Source organism: Daphnia carinata, chromosome 1 (assembly GCF_022539665.2).
Source record: "Daphnia carinata strain CSIRO-1 chromosome 1, CSIRO_AGI_Dcar_HiC_V3, whole genome shotgun sequence".
In the NCBI taxonomy this organism is placed as follows: domain Eukaryota; kingdom Metazoa; phylum Arthropoda; class Branchiopoda; order Diplostraca; family Daphniidae; genus Daphnia; species Daphnia carinata.
In genome coordinates this window covers 11049383-11063898 of record NC_081331.1, presented here as the reverse complement: position 1 = coordinate 11063898, position 14516 = coordinate 11049383, and the positions used below count along the sequence as shown (strand labels likewise).

Below are 14516 nucleotides of genomic sequence, written 5' to 3'. Positions count from 1 at the left end.
ATTCTTTATTACAGGTGACGCAGCAGATATTGCGCGTACGTCATTCAGAACCAGAGTCTCATGTAAGATTAGAGAATCCCATGATTTTGAAAGTGATGGCCACTCTGATCCGCCAATCGAAGCCGTCCGAGAGTCTGATGGAAATCAAAAAGATCTTTTTGACGGACATGGCGTTTTTGTGCAACAACAACCGTGAGAATCGCCGGACCGTCTTGCAGATGTCCGTCTGGCAAGAGTGGCTGATATCCATGGCCTACATCGTGCCCCGGACGGCCGAAGAACACTTGATCTCAGACATGGTCTACTCTCTCTTCCGCACGCTACTCCACCACGCCATCAAATATGAATACGGCGGATGGCGCGTCTGGGTCGACACGCTGGCCATCGTCCACTCGAAGGTTTCCTTCGAAGAGTTCAAGCTGCAATTCGCCGACATGTACGCTCACTACGAACGTCACCGGAGTGATCACATCACCGATCCCGAGCTGCGTCAACAGCGGCCCGTCAGTACCATCTCCGGCCAGAGAGAGTCTGCAGCTCTGGCGAACAAGGTCACCTCTGATCCTGATGTTATGTCACCGGCGCCTATAATGGAATTGACAGACGACGCTGGTCTAGCCGATCCGCCGATTGACTATGACGAACACATCACGTTATCATCGAAAAGTGAAAAAGGTTTCGAAGCGGAAGAAGCGAAGCTTCCCAATCAACCTCCTGCTGAACAAGTTCCGGTGTGTGTAGACGAGCAAGTTGTCGCCACCGTCGAATCAACGGAGCAGAAAAAGGAAATTGTCATGCCTGTCCAAGCGGAAGTCACCGAAGGCGATGCGCACAGCCACGATTCTCTTGTAGAGTCTTCCACTGGAAAAGTGGGAGCCGATGGCGTGGATCAAAAAATCAATGAAATTCAGCGCGATGTAGAAGGAGCAGATGAGTTCGTAGTTCCTGAAGTTACCGAAGAAGACGATGTCGATGTTGTCGTGGAAATGCCTGCGAATCGTGATAGTCCAATTAAATCTGAAGAGTTAAGCGTTGGATCTGAAAATGAAGACAAAGACCCTCTACTTTGTACCGTATCTACATCAGAAGAAAAAATAGATGTGGAAACTTTGAAAAACGATAAATCGGATGATGAAAGCAAAGAACTGGAACCCCCAGTTCCTTCTGAAATAGAAGAAAAACAAGACGAGGAAAGAATAAACTACACTGCGACTCAGTCGGCTGATGAGGCAGACGGTAAAGATGAAAAGTCTGAACCGGATATGGTAGAAGAGCAGAAAATTAAGCCAGATACAGTGGAACACAAACCGTTACAGACCGTATCGGGAGCGCTTGATTTACAACTGGAAGAAGAAGCAGAAGGCGAGAGTATGCCGAGCTCTATCGAATCCAACAGTGCACGTGCCCAAGATCAACCAGCTGTATCTGAATCTGCCCAAGTCCAATCCGGCCCTGCATCCATGGATGGTGTAGCCATTGCAAATGATAGCCTTCCGAAAGAAGATAACAAAGGACCGCATCCATCACCAGAAAAATCACGTGATCCAACCCCGAAAAAAGCCAATAAAAAAGGTACGGTAATGTTGTTATTTGCATTTATGGTTTTAATCCATTTGTTGTTTTTTTTCGTGAATCAGAAGGGGGTCGCGGTAAAACTTCGCAAACCTTCAGCCCAGGCCCTTCCCGTCCTCCATTCCGGATCCCCGAATTCCGTTGGTCTTACGTTCATCAGCGGTTGCTATCGGATTTGCTTGGTTCCATCGAAGCCGATTTGCACACGTGGAGAAAGTAAACACAAAACCATCGATTAATTTTTTTTTAGGAAGTCATTATTAACTCTCTCAATTTTCAGTCACAGCACCAAGTCGGTTCTGGAGTTTGTCAACAGCGGAGAGAGCGCCATCTTTGTCGTCAACGCCGTCCATTTGATATCGCAATTGTCGGATAATCTGATTATCGCCTGTGGCGGTCTACTGCCTTTACTGGCTTCAGCTACCTCTCCCCACGTAATGACTCAACTTCCATCTTAGTACAGATTTTTCTCTAACGATTTGGAATTACAATATATAGAGCGAACTGGATATCGTCGAGCCGACACAGGGACTCCCAGTTGAAGTAGCCGTCAGCTTTCTGCAGCGCCTCTCGGCCATGGCCGATCTACTTGTCTTTGCCTCTTCCATCAACTTGTCAGAATTGGAGTCTGAGAAGAACATGGCCACTGGAGGCGTCCTCCGTCAGTGCCTGCGTTTGGTAATTGGCAAACCACGATGTTAAATTAATTTGCACTAAAAGGAGAGAAAATAATCATTTGTCTGATTCACGGATATAGGTGTGCACTTGTGCCGTCCGGAATTGTTTGGAGTGCAAAGAACGTACCCGGTTAGGCAGCTGGTTGCGTTGCAACGAGGAATCGAATTTATCGCCAAGGGCGTCGCATTTGGTATCGCTCATCAAGGGCGCTCATTCCCACTTTAAACTTCACGCCCAGTCTGTGGTGAGTGGCTGTTGCTGGACAGTGGCTGAACTCTTTTTTTTTTTTTTTTTTTTCCAATATAAGAGTTTTTTTTTAATTATTTAGGATGGCGAAGAAATTCCTACCTATGGTGGTCCAATCCGCGATGTGGATCGATTGCTTCAAGACTTGGACGTGAACCGTTTGAGAGCCGTCATCTACCGCGACGTGGAGGAGACCAAACAAGCCCAGTTCCTTTCATTGGCCATTGTTTACTTCGTTTCGGTCCTCATGGTCTCCAAGTACCGCGACATTCTCGAACCGCCGTCAGCTGGATTGAACAGTCCAGGAGCTATTCACGAACCGGGTAAACCATTTACGTTAGAATCCACGTTTTTTTTTTTTAGGGGCCTTTTGCTTTTCTGAGAATCGAAAAGAAAAAAAAATTATGGTTAGAAATTCCTTTTAATGATGAATGTGATAATCAAGAATATAACTCATCGTCAGCTCCGTGTCAAGCGCGGGGTTCAGGCCGTGAATGGATGCACGCCCATGGCAGAACGTCTCATCATCATCAACAGTCTGTGTCGAATCATCAGCACCCGCAAATGTCCGTGCGTGTCAAGAACCACGTGTACGGACCAGAGCCCCTTCCGTGGCAACAGTCCTCCGCCATGGGTACCTTTTTTTTTCCGCCAATGCGTCTTTTAAATCGACGCATGCTCTGTAGGAAGAGGGAATCGCATGCCCTCCTAGCGAATGCCAATCTTCTTTTATTTATTTTATTTTTATGTTTATTCTTTTTGAATTGTTCATTGTTGAAAACTCGAATAATTTACTTTGTATTGAGATTGTTATTCTAAAGGATCGGTTTCTGCAGGTCATAATGGAAATGGAATTCTGACGCCGGATGAAGAACACGCAGCCGAAGATGGAAGGAGTGGCGAAGAGGAAGTTATTGAAATAGACGAAATGAATTCGTCCGTCATTAGCGAACGCCGGTCCGAGTCCAGTTTTAAATCTGAGGTTTGTTTTCTTGTTAATTTTTAACAGGCCATTTAATTTGTGTGATTGCTTGCTAACATTGCTTCGGCATTTCGCCATTAGAAACCTACCAAATCTACGACTTCTGCTTCTAACCCAATTATATCCAATAATCGAGACAATACTACAACTAATTCTCCTGCTTCCAAGGCAAGCAGAACATTTCGCTTGTGCATAGAAACCTTTTAATCAAGTCATTTTTAATTGTATTCATTTCTATCGACAGAATGAAGGAGACGGTGTGTCCATCCGGAGTGGCAAACTCGGCCCGGCTGAAACGTCGAGGACCGCATCGGTTGTAAACGAAGACGAAACGTCCTGGACTGATGTAAATCTCGACGAACAGAGGGAAGATCAACAGAGATCAAGTAACATTTAATTTTTTTTATCGTCGTTCTTGCAAGATTATTGAATTTTTAATCGTTTTGCTTTTGTTTTTCCGTAGCAACCGGACCAGTGAGTGCCCAAGCTTTGGGGGGCCGCGGTAACCATCAAGCAGGAGGGTCTTCTGTAGAATCTGGTAATTTTAATTAATGAATAATAATATTCAAATCACTTAAATATCAAATTTCTTTGTAGTGCTGAGACCGTTTAATGTTCCAGCCTTGAACAGCAGCTCGTTGGTATCGAGAGAAGCTTCGCTAACGCAACAATTAGAAGCAGCTTTAGGATCAGTTTGCCCGCTTTTGCGTGAAATTATGGTCGATTTTGCTCCATTCTTATCCAAAACGTTGCTGGGATCTCACGGCCAAGAGCTGCTGCTGGAAGGCAAAGGTCTGTGTTTTTTTGCTAGCCAAAGCGATTGAATAATTTGTAAAAACCTATTGTATCAATCTTTTTTAAAACGCAGGACTGATTACGTTCAAGCAAAGTCAGTCGGTGGTGGAGTTGGTGATGTTGTTGTGCTCACAAGAATGGCAAAACTCGTTGCAGAAGAACGCGGGGCTTGCTTTCATCGAGTTAATCAACGAAGGACGGTAATTGGCTAGTCATAAACAAAAAGAACGTGAATTTTGTTAGACCAGGAAAACAATCTTTTTCGTAGACTGCTCTCTCACGCGATGAAGGATCACATTGTCCGCGTCGCTAATGAAGCCGAATTCATTCTAAACCGAATGCGGGCCGAAGACGTTGTCAAACATGCGGATTTCGAGGTGCATACTCTTTTTTTTATTCCTTAAGAAATGTGGATGTTTTTCTAACCTATTTGTTCACAGACGCAATGTGCTCAGACGTTGCTGGAACGTCGCGAAGAAGAAGGGGTCTGTGACCACATCATTAGTGCAGCTCGTCGCCGCGACGCTTCATCGGCGTTGCGATTGGTTGACCGTATAACGAACATCATCGTATCGAAACAAGGTGCGTGGGCGCCGTCGTCGCCTAACGGCGATGCCACGAGTTCGACGCCTCTTGAATTTTGGCGCCTGGATGCCTGGGAGGACGACTCTCGTCGGCGGAAGCGAATGGTTCGCAATCCGTTTGGATCTAGCCATCCGGAAGCCACGTTAAAAGCCGCTTTGGAACATGGCGCCTCTGAGGCGACCGTCCTCCAGGTGAGAACTCGTGTTCAACTTTGATTAACATTCTGTTGGTTCTAAATTATAATACGTCCATCCCGCCAGGCTGAGGAAGCATTACACGCCCAAATAGCCAAGAGCAAGCCGAATTTGGCGCCGCTCCAGTCTCCTGATTTACTGGACGATGCCGAGCTCCTGGCCGAGGATAGGGAATTAGACGCTGAACTGACTGGTAACGAATCTAGACGAATATCAATCATCTCGCCACTAACTAACTAACTAAAAAAAAAAATATGCTTAACGATTTGCATGTGCGTGTGATTCAGGTCCAGTTAATTTGAGTAGCCGTGCCAAACTGATTGCGCCGGGTGTCGTCGCGCCCGGTACGCTGTCCATCACTTCAGCCGAACTCTATTTTGAAGTCGACGAGGAAGACCCAGAGTTCCAGAAACACGACCAAGAGGTAGGAAAACACTCCACCTGTTTACTTGATCGTTTCTGCACGTTTGTTAGGGTCAGGGGGTCTTTTGTGAATAATTTGAGTCCCTGTTGATGAATCGCATCCTGAGGGGTGAGACTCTGGAGTGGGTTTCTTTTTCTTTTTTCTTTGAAACTGTTAGACGAACGGATTGATGAGTCTTGGGTGGTAGTGATGCGGATAACGTTTTATTTGTTATGGTCCTGGCAAGCGATTTGTACATGATAATGACGATCATCATCATCGCGTTCTCGCTCTTTTGTTGAACGACTCATCGAGATAGATGAGAATCTTCCATGCGTTGCGATGATTAGTCGCTGGAGGATAAACGTCAGATTTGGGTGGCCGTGGCCAAACATTTGAAAAAAGAAGAATCATTTTTGAGGAAAGGGAAATAACACGAGACAAGTCGAGTGTGATACGGATCAGCTTTTAATGAAGGACAAGACGCTCGCTATTTAATAGCCTAATGATCGATTAGCGTGTGGGAAAGGTAACCCCATACAGCCAACGGAAAGAAATCTTTTTTTTTTTGTTTCTTTTTCTTCCCGTTTTTTTGTTGAAAGAAACAAACAAAAAGTAAATAAAAATGGAAGGGAAATAAGCGATTACAACCCGAGGGAAGCCTTACAGACCCTAAAAATTGAAAACCCTCTTCGCTCAAGAGAAGAAACTAAACAAACCTGGAACAAAAAAAAAAAGAGAAGCTTCATCTGCATAGCGATCCCGTGGTCGATGTATGTAAAGCAGGGGTTAGAGAAAGAAAAAAAATGCTGATTTATGCGTTCACAAATTGCCAAAAGCTTGTCGGTCGATGATTTACACGCGAGATTCCGGGGGCTGCTCCGCCTTGGGAATGTAAACGCTATAACAATTCCTCTTTGTGTGTGTGTGTGTGTGTGTGTGTTGTTGTGGTTCTTCCTGTTTCAGTTTCCACCGTGAAACGGCAGCAAAAAATAGCCGGACTACTTTTTTGTGTGTAAGAAATGAAAGAAGCATCTCTTGACCTCTTGACAACCTTCTACAGTGATTATTACGAGAGAAGGGTTTTTTATTTTTTTTATGGCAACCGCCGAAGAAAGAGGCTACTTTATGTTTCACGTCGATAGAGCGCGGCAAGTCGTTCAAAAAATGATGGCCCTTTTTTTTTTTTGTTTTAGGGTTTCTCCATGATTTTTTTTTCTTTTAAACTGCCGGCTCATTTTTCACGCTCCCGGTGTTTTTTTTGTTTTTTTTTACCTACGCCGGAAGAGAGTCAGGTTGTTTTTTTTTGTTTTTTTTTAAGGGTTTCTTTTTTTGTTGAATTTCTAAATGAGACTATTATGATCGATTGCCGGACGGCTGGACCGCTTCCGCCACGCGCTTCTCATTTTTTTTGAAACCTCAAACTCTTCGTTGTCCCTCGCCGGGGTTATGAATAAACACCATCGTTTTGCATGTTGATGGCGGTGACAAGGTCCTTGTTTGTACAGGTCTACCCTTCGTTTTTTTTTTCTTCCCCCCTCTATTCATTTAAATAGAATTTTTTAATGTATGCGGTCCGTTCGTTATTACGGAAGAAATAGTGGAAGAGCGTTCGATGTTAAATCTCCCACAGTCGTTAAACGTCCATCGTTTCTATTATTTTCTTTTCGACTGCCCTTCCAACACATTTTTTTTGTTGTTGTTTCTGCTTTTTTGAGGTTTTGGAATTATTTGTCGATTCCCGAAAACAAGGTTGATTTTTTTTTTCGTGTGTATTGATTTCTGATTGCCTTTTTCTCGAGATTTATCTATTCGAGAAAAGAACAAACAGAAATTTAAAAAAAAAAAAGGTCCTGTCTTTTGTGTTTGTGCAGACGGACCAAAAGGGATTGACTATAATCGGTTTAGAAAAAAGCAAAGGTGATGTGGTGGGGAGTGAAAAGGGGAGCTGTTAAAACAAACTGAAAGCCTTCCATGGCTCACCAAAATCGAAGAGAGCTTTACGTCTATTTACGTATGCCAGTCGCGTCCCTCTTGTAACGTCTAGGTGGATGCGATATTGATAGGCACCGGTGGTGTTTGGCAGTGCAAGGAATGGTGAGGGAGGGCAGGGTGGCTAAAAAGGTCCCCCCCCAAAAAAAAAAAAAACAAAAGAAGACAGTGAGAAAGGAGCATCGAACGTGATAACCGAAGGAGCCAAAGCGACATCGACAGAATTCGAAAATACATGTGAAATAAGCAGCACCTATAGGAAATATAACAGTCGAGGCACACACACACTCACCATTTGGTTGGGGGATGCCAAAACGAAAACAAAAACCTGTCGCTGCACACTCTTTGTGTGTGTCTCTCGCTCTTGGACGTGGCATCTTTTATATGGTGTTGGGTTTGATCGCGCCACGGAATAGATAAATAAGGAAATACATCAGAGAAAAAGAAAAGAGACAAACATAACTCTGTAAAAGGAAGCGCGGAATGTCGTCACGACACTTGTGCGCGCTCGCGCTTCACGCAGCGCTTGCAACTGCCGTTGTTTTTCTTTTTTTTTTTTTTTGAAAGGATTTCTCTCCGTCAGGTGCTGCTGGCCCTTGTTTGTTAATTCGGTCCTGGACAGTTATTTTTTTTTTTTTTTTTTTTTGAGTCGGCGTTTCATTTTCTTGTTTGGTCGAGGCTACCCAGGAAGCAGCGCCAGATGGTCATCTGTTCCAAAACTGACTGGCTTTATTATTATACATAAAGAAGTACGGTTGGAACTGTGGCCATCACGATGATTGACAGCGACTTGTTGCTTTCCCATCTCCTATACGTCTTCATTTGTTTTTGTCTTTATTGTGTGTGTGTGTGTGTGTGTGTGTGTGTCTGCCACTAAAAAGTTGACCAGACGATTCTCCGGGGCGCGTTTGCTTACCTTCCAACCAACAACTGGTTTTTACCTACATCGCGCGGGGGTTGGAAAAGATGATCCAATCCAGTTGACATGATGACAGCTTGATGTTGGTTTTTTTTTTTTTTTTTATTTTGCTTCTTCTTCTTCTGCTTTGGAGAAGTTTCAAGTTTTTACTTTATTCGAAATCGAGAGGAAAAAAAAAATAGCGACCACCTTTGCGTTTTTTTTTTTTGTGTGTATGTTGGTCGTTGACTATTTTCTTACCTTTTATTTATTTATTTTTTTTCGAGTTAGCCTCTCCCCTTTTCCTGGAAAAAAAAAAGATAGGTATCAGGGCCATTCGAAGTGTTATGGTCTTTGACTGTTTGTCCGTGGGAAGAAGCATTGAAGACACGAAGAGAGGCCTATAATATCCGAGTCAACTCGAGATAAAAGCTGAAATATTACCTGTACGACTCGTTTAGGTATTTCCCTCTTTTAGTTTCAATTCCCTCCCGTTTGTTACGCAAGTTAGCGAGTTTATCTACGTACAAACCGTTGTGGTCGATTCAAAAGAAGGGGCAAGAAAAAAGCAAAAACAATAAAATACGATTTTAGCGTCGTATTAAAAAAAAAAAAACACGAAAAAATTCGTCCGATATGAAAAAGGAAGGCGGCGGAGTAGTAGGATCAGTGGCGGCGGTTAAAACCAGTGCCCAGCAGAGCTCGAGTCTGTCCGGCGCGTCCCCCCCTGCCGCGGCCGGCGTCACCACCCCGACGACCGGCTCTACGTAACTTTCAATCGACTTCTTTTTTTTTTTTTTTTTTTTTTCCTTCTTCCTGGGCGCGGATTTTTGTATTTTTTTTTTCTCTTCATGCCGTGGCGGCGGCATCAAGTAAAGATTTCATCGAATCCCGCGATCAAAAAGGGACTCCCTGGGACTTTACGGGTCACGGGGGGTTTTTTTTTTCTCTCGATGTTCCATCGGGCGGCAGCCGATCGCGATTGACGAACGTGTATTGTTTTTTCTTCTCTTTTCTTTTTTTTTAAAAGGAAATTCGATCTTTTTTTCGGGTCCGTGCCCCTGTGTCGTAAGAGGAAGAAAAGATAGCCCTCAACATTCTTCTTCTGCAAGAGTGGGATGATGATGACCCCCTCGCTATCTCTCGTGTGCCTCTATTCCTTTTTTTTTTTTTTTTTTATTTATTTTATTTTTTTCAGAAAAAGAAAAAGTTGGACATGAAACAAGGGTCCATCGTGTGTATAGGCCTATAAGTATCTCTCCCCCCCTTCATCTTCTTCTTCTTTGAGATATAAGAAAAGGAGGGTTCCGTGTTTATTTTACCCCCCGCTCTGCCATCCAGCAGGGGGTTGACCTCATAGAATCGATCATTATCTACTCGTCTTCTCTGGTTTGGGGCGCGCAGAAGACACGGTGTGTCCCCGTAGTCGGCCTTCTATTCGGCTGCGCAATCTTGAGTAGCATTTATTTTGATGGCGAAGAAAATGTGTTTGATATTTTTTTTTTTCGAGAGAGAGAGAGAGACGAAGGTGAAACAAGAAGTTGCACTTTTTACCTGCGTAATGAGTTTCCTCTGACTGCGAGCAAGAAATGAGGAGGAGCCATTTGAGATTGAGTTATGTCTTACACGACTCGTTGCTCTTGTGCCAAAAGAAGTAAAAAAAAACATTTCGAACATGAGACACTGAGACAGCAATAGAAAACGACTTTCTATTAGTCTTCCCCCCTCCGCATTGGATTACAATCTCTTGTGACGTTACACAAGAGTTCCCCCCCCCACATCTTTTCCGTTGTGTTTCAACATTTCAAATGTTTTAAAATGCGCGTAGGCCTATTTGTTTTTTTTTGTTTTTTTTTTGCTTTTGATTTGATTGAATCACTCTTATCGTTTGGTCACACGCTTTTCGAAATGGGAGAAACGCGCAAAGACGAGATGAGGAAAGAGGAGCGGCAAGTTTTCGTTGGTAACACGGGATAGATTTTTTTTTTCTATCTGTCGGTCGATCAGATGTTTTTAATGAGAAAACCTGAACCCGCCGGGCCGACCATCCGCATTTATTCCACGAGAACGCAAGAGGGAATCCTTCTTCTTTTATTATAAATATAAATGGTCCACTAGTTTTTTTGTTTGTTTTTTTCGGGCCGTGGTGGACGAATGAGCAAGAGTCTTCGATCCCAATTTTCGGCTGTTAATTCAAAGAAAGAAAAAAATAGGGAGACCCAAGCACGTGGAAAGAGAAGAAGAAGGGACAGTGCCTAATATTGATTGACTTAAACAATCGAGAAATAATCTCCTGGCTCTCTGGGTGATGTCAGAACGAGTCAGTGTTACAGTCTTGTTCGATGGCACACAAGGCGATGGGGGTTTTCTTTCTTCTTCACGGGGCCTAGTAAAAAGGGGGGAAAAAGGTGGGACGATTTTACCTGTCGCAGCACACAAGCACAGCACAAGAGTATTATATATGTGTATATAAAGGCAAGATAAGAAGATATATCGATTCATCGTCGTCAGAACTTTAGGACGAGAAGAAACATGGAGGCGCACGAGGACGAAAATATGTTTTAAAAAAAGCGTTGGACGGTTATTGATGTCAACTAATAAAGAGTAAGAGTGAGGAGAAAGGTGAGCTCTGTTTAGAAGCTGAAACAAACAACGAAGGGAAATATAAAAAAAATAAAAAAAAAACTTGCTAGGCTGCTCCTGTGAGACGTGGGCGATTCATCTCTGACACAACACGTTGGCCCGCTCGTTTCTTAAAGAAATAAAAACGGACCTTTTTTTTTTTTTTTTTTTGCTTTTCTTTTTGAATTTTCAATTTCAAAAAACAAAAAACAAAAGAAGAATGGAGCGAGGCGTCTCTTGTAATGGAAGACAGTGTCGTATAGGGGAAGGTCGGAGAGCGGTCGGTCACACAACTGTGACATGTGTACACGAAGCGCCGGGTTCTGCACAGATGTGCGTGAATGACGATTGTGATCGTCACGTTGGGGTGTATGGCACACAACGCTATCACATAGCGCACGCACAAATAGGGGAGAAGAAGCTTCGTGGCCTTGTCACACAAGTTCCCCCCCTTAGGTTTTTTTAGCCGAAAATTTCCATATGATATTCCCGTTTGGTACGAGCGCGTCTTCGTGTACTGTTGTTTTTTTTTTTCGGCATCGGTTTCGGTTGGGTTTCCTTTTTTCGGTGTGATGGGGAAAGATCCTCTTGCACGACTATCAGTTCACCTGACACTCGCCTTTTGTCTTGTGTCCCCCCCTGCTTTTCTCGACTCCTTGAGGCCCCCATCAGGCTGACATTATCTTTCGTTTTTCGACTCTTCTTTTTTTTTTTTTTTTTTTTTTTTTTTCTTTTTTTTTCTCTCTTCTATCTCACGCAGGACTTGAATTTATTACCACAACCGGCCGTGAGAGGAGAGAAAATTTTTGTTTTCCAGCTTCTTGTTTACGATGTAAATAAAGGCAGAGAAAATAATAATGGCCGCGTCTAAAGCAAACAAACAACAAAAAAACTATTAGCTCGCAGGGTTTTTCTCAGTGTGTATTAATTCAATATTAATTGGCAACCCAAAAGGCCATCTAATACAATACACAATATCAATATTTATTATGCCGGATTCAATCAACGTGCATGCATTAAAAAAAAAAACCAGCGAGCCACGCCCCTATCTTGTGATTTGTAGTCGGCCGTCTCGTTACCTTTTTCTTTTCTTTTTTTTCCTAAAAAAAACAAAAAAAAAAAAAAAAACAGACCTTCTAGTTTTTTTTTGTTTTTTTTTTTTTGCTACGCAAATGAGAAGGGGAGAACTTATGACAAGACACAAGAAAAATTGGTAGCCCTCGCATTTTTCACACGGACGAGATGTGACGGGCAGACGGAATGTTTATTTTGTTTTTTTTGTTTCTCCTTGCGACTTTTTGATCCCCGCTTCAGTCAGAGTGTGTGCCCGGCGTGATTGTTAACAGCGATAAAAAAAAAAAAAAAAAAGAGAGAGACAAAAGTGTGTCCTGTGTGACACACTAGCACCACCATCTTGTGGACCATCTTTGTTTTTTTTTAAATGTCCGTCTATGTAGGCGAAACGTTTTCTTATTTTGAGGAGATTGAAAAAAAAAAACAAACAAAAAAAACAATTGAAACTGGGATCATTGCTGATCTCTTGTTTCTATTTGAAATTTGAATTTGGCGCCCTTTGCGGCTGCGATGCTCATTTGTAAGTACGACACGTAGCCCTCAGTCTTATTCATTTTTTGTTTGTTTCCTTTCCCAATTTTTAAACAAGAAACGCGAAGGAGCTGCTTGATGATGACAGGCGTTTTTGTCTTGTCGCAGCCTTTCGCTGTCTTGTTGACGTGATTTGCCACACATATTGAATTCTCCTTGTTGTGTATAAGTTCTCTCTCTCTCTCTCTTTCTGTATTTATTCACATATTCCTTTTGGAAGGCAGGGCGGGAAGACGATCATGTTGAACGAGGAGAAAGATGAGGAGGTTCCCTCTTTTTAAAAGGGCTCTCTATACACAGGGTGGGAGGCAATAGGGGGAAGGACCCTTGTCGACAGGTATCCATTAACAACTCCAACGAAGCCCCCCTCTTTTTTTTTTCTCTGGTTTTTGAAGCTTCACAAAGATTTATGATGACGTCAGCAAACGTTTTGAGATGATGTGATCTTCATGTTGTTTGATTCGCTCACACATGACCATTCGTATTTGAACCTCCTTTTTGGCGTGGAACGCATTTTGATCCGGGAAGGGAGTTGTTCGTTTAATTACCGTGAGAAAAACGGAATGGTCCCGGTCACGCGACCCGTTTAGGGCGAAAAAAAAAAAACAATTTTGCACGGCCTTACATTTTTATTTTTCCTATCCCCTAAACGTTACGATGTAATTTGCTGGATGGGTCGTGAAGTAAGAACACAGTAATAGGCATGTAAAGCTCGATGCCCCTCCTACAACACGCCCACTCAAACGTACACAAGGACGACGACGGCTCAATCAGCCCGTGCTGTTTCCTTCCCTTTTCTTTTTTTTTTTTTTAAAAAAAAAGACCCTCCGCAAAATGCATTTGACCAGGTCGGAACCCCCCAGAAAATTGTTTTTTTTCTTCATGAAAGTAAATATGAATTAAGTGGTTTGTTTGTTTGAGAGAGAGAGAGAGGGGGCTGGATGTCAAGAGGGGGGGTCTCATTCCAAAGTTCTCTTTAAAAGGAAAGCAATGATGAATAATAGCTATGTGGTAAAGAAGAAGGGGGAGCTTTCGTGATTGACGTGTCGGAATGTGTCGGGTTCTGTTGCGGCGGCGCGAACCTTTTTTTTTTTTTTTCTTCCTTCGTTGTGTTACTATAAAACATTTGAAAACGCATTTTCGGCATGGAAGAGGGACACATTTAATATCGATGATTCAATCTTGGAAAAGAGAGACAGTCCCGATTTCGCTTCCGCATTTCACACTCCATCGCACCCCTTTTTTTTCCTTCCCCTCTTTCGCGTCCTCCCTCTGTTTTGTATATAAAACGCACTCTACATTTTTTGTTTCTTTTTTTCCTGATGGAGTTTTGAACACTAACAGACGAGCAAAAGAGGGGAGATGAAAAAGAAATATGGGTTGTAGATGGATCCAGCTGGTGGCCGACCCACCGCAATTCGTAAAAAAAAAAAGACCATCCGTATAAAAAGAGAATAGGGGGGGTGGGGGGATATGTTTGAATGTTCACTGAATCGAGAAATGAGTGCGCGCGTATCTATTTTGAGTTTGTGTGTCCAGCGCCGACAATAGGGGAAAGGGGGAGAGAACATCGGCGGGGCCTTCGTACGCTACGATGATTCACTTTTTTTTTCTGATCGTCAACGATGATCTGTTTGTCGTGCCGACTGTATAACAGAGGGACGGTGTAGAGTTAGATGATACCATGGAATGCGTAGGCCTCTTTTGCGTAGCTCTCTCTCCCTTGTTCAGTTTCCGTGTCTACGTGGGTGTAGTGTTGTGTCATATGGTCGCTCTCTTTCATCTGCAGGGGGACTCTATAGGCCTCTATAGACTGATGAGATCATCGTCTTTTGTTACCTGATCAATACTCACTGAAACATGTACTGCACGAAGGGTCGCCATTGTTGTTGTTGTTGTCTACGTGTACTCTATTTTTTCTTTTTAAATAACAACAAGAGGAGT

At 43.1% G+C, this 14516-nt stretch overlaps 1 protein-coding gene across 6 annotated transcripts in view; it reads left to right on the top strand.

Annotated features, from left to right (window-relative positions):
- LOC130695853 (neurobeachin-like) overlaps positions 1-14516 on the top strand; it is a 31587-nt gene that overhangs the window by 3616 nt on the left and 13455 nt on the right. For 2 of the 6 annotated variants that reach the window (XM_059495424.1, XM_059495420.1), the window contains exons 6-22: positions 15-1572; positions 1638-1788; positions 1853-2006; positions 2071-2250; positions 2330-2494; positions 2579-2819; positions 2942-3130; positions 3333-3478; positions 3560-3646; positions 3723-3864; positions 3942-4016; positions 4076-4270; positions 4347-4473; positions 4542-4650; positions 4714-5049; positions 5119-5245; positions 5340-5476. In XM_059495424.1, the coding sequence (XP_059351407.1) occupies positions 15-1572; positions 1638-1788; positions 1853-2006; positions 2071-2250; positions 2330-2494; positions 2579-2819; positions 2942-3130; positions 3333-3478; positions 3560-3646; positions 3723-3864; positions 3942-4016; positions 4076-4270; positions 4347-4473; positions 4542-4650; positions 4714-5049; positions 5119-5245; positions 5340-5476 (4119 nt within the window). The remainder of the gene's footprint in view (positions 1-14; positions 1573-1637; positions 1789-1852; positions 2007-2070; positions 2251-2329; positions 2495-2578; positions 2820-2941; positions 3131-3332; positions 3479-3559; positions 3647-3722; positions 3865-3941; positions 4017-4075; positions 4271-4346; positions 4474-4541; positions 4651-4713; positions 5050-5118; positions 5246-5339; positions 5477-14516) is intronic. The other 4 variants (XM_059495422.1, XM_057518926.2, XM_059495427.1 and 1 more) reach the window with 4 other exon arrangements.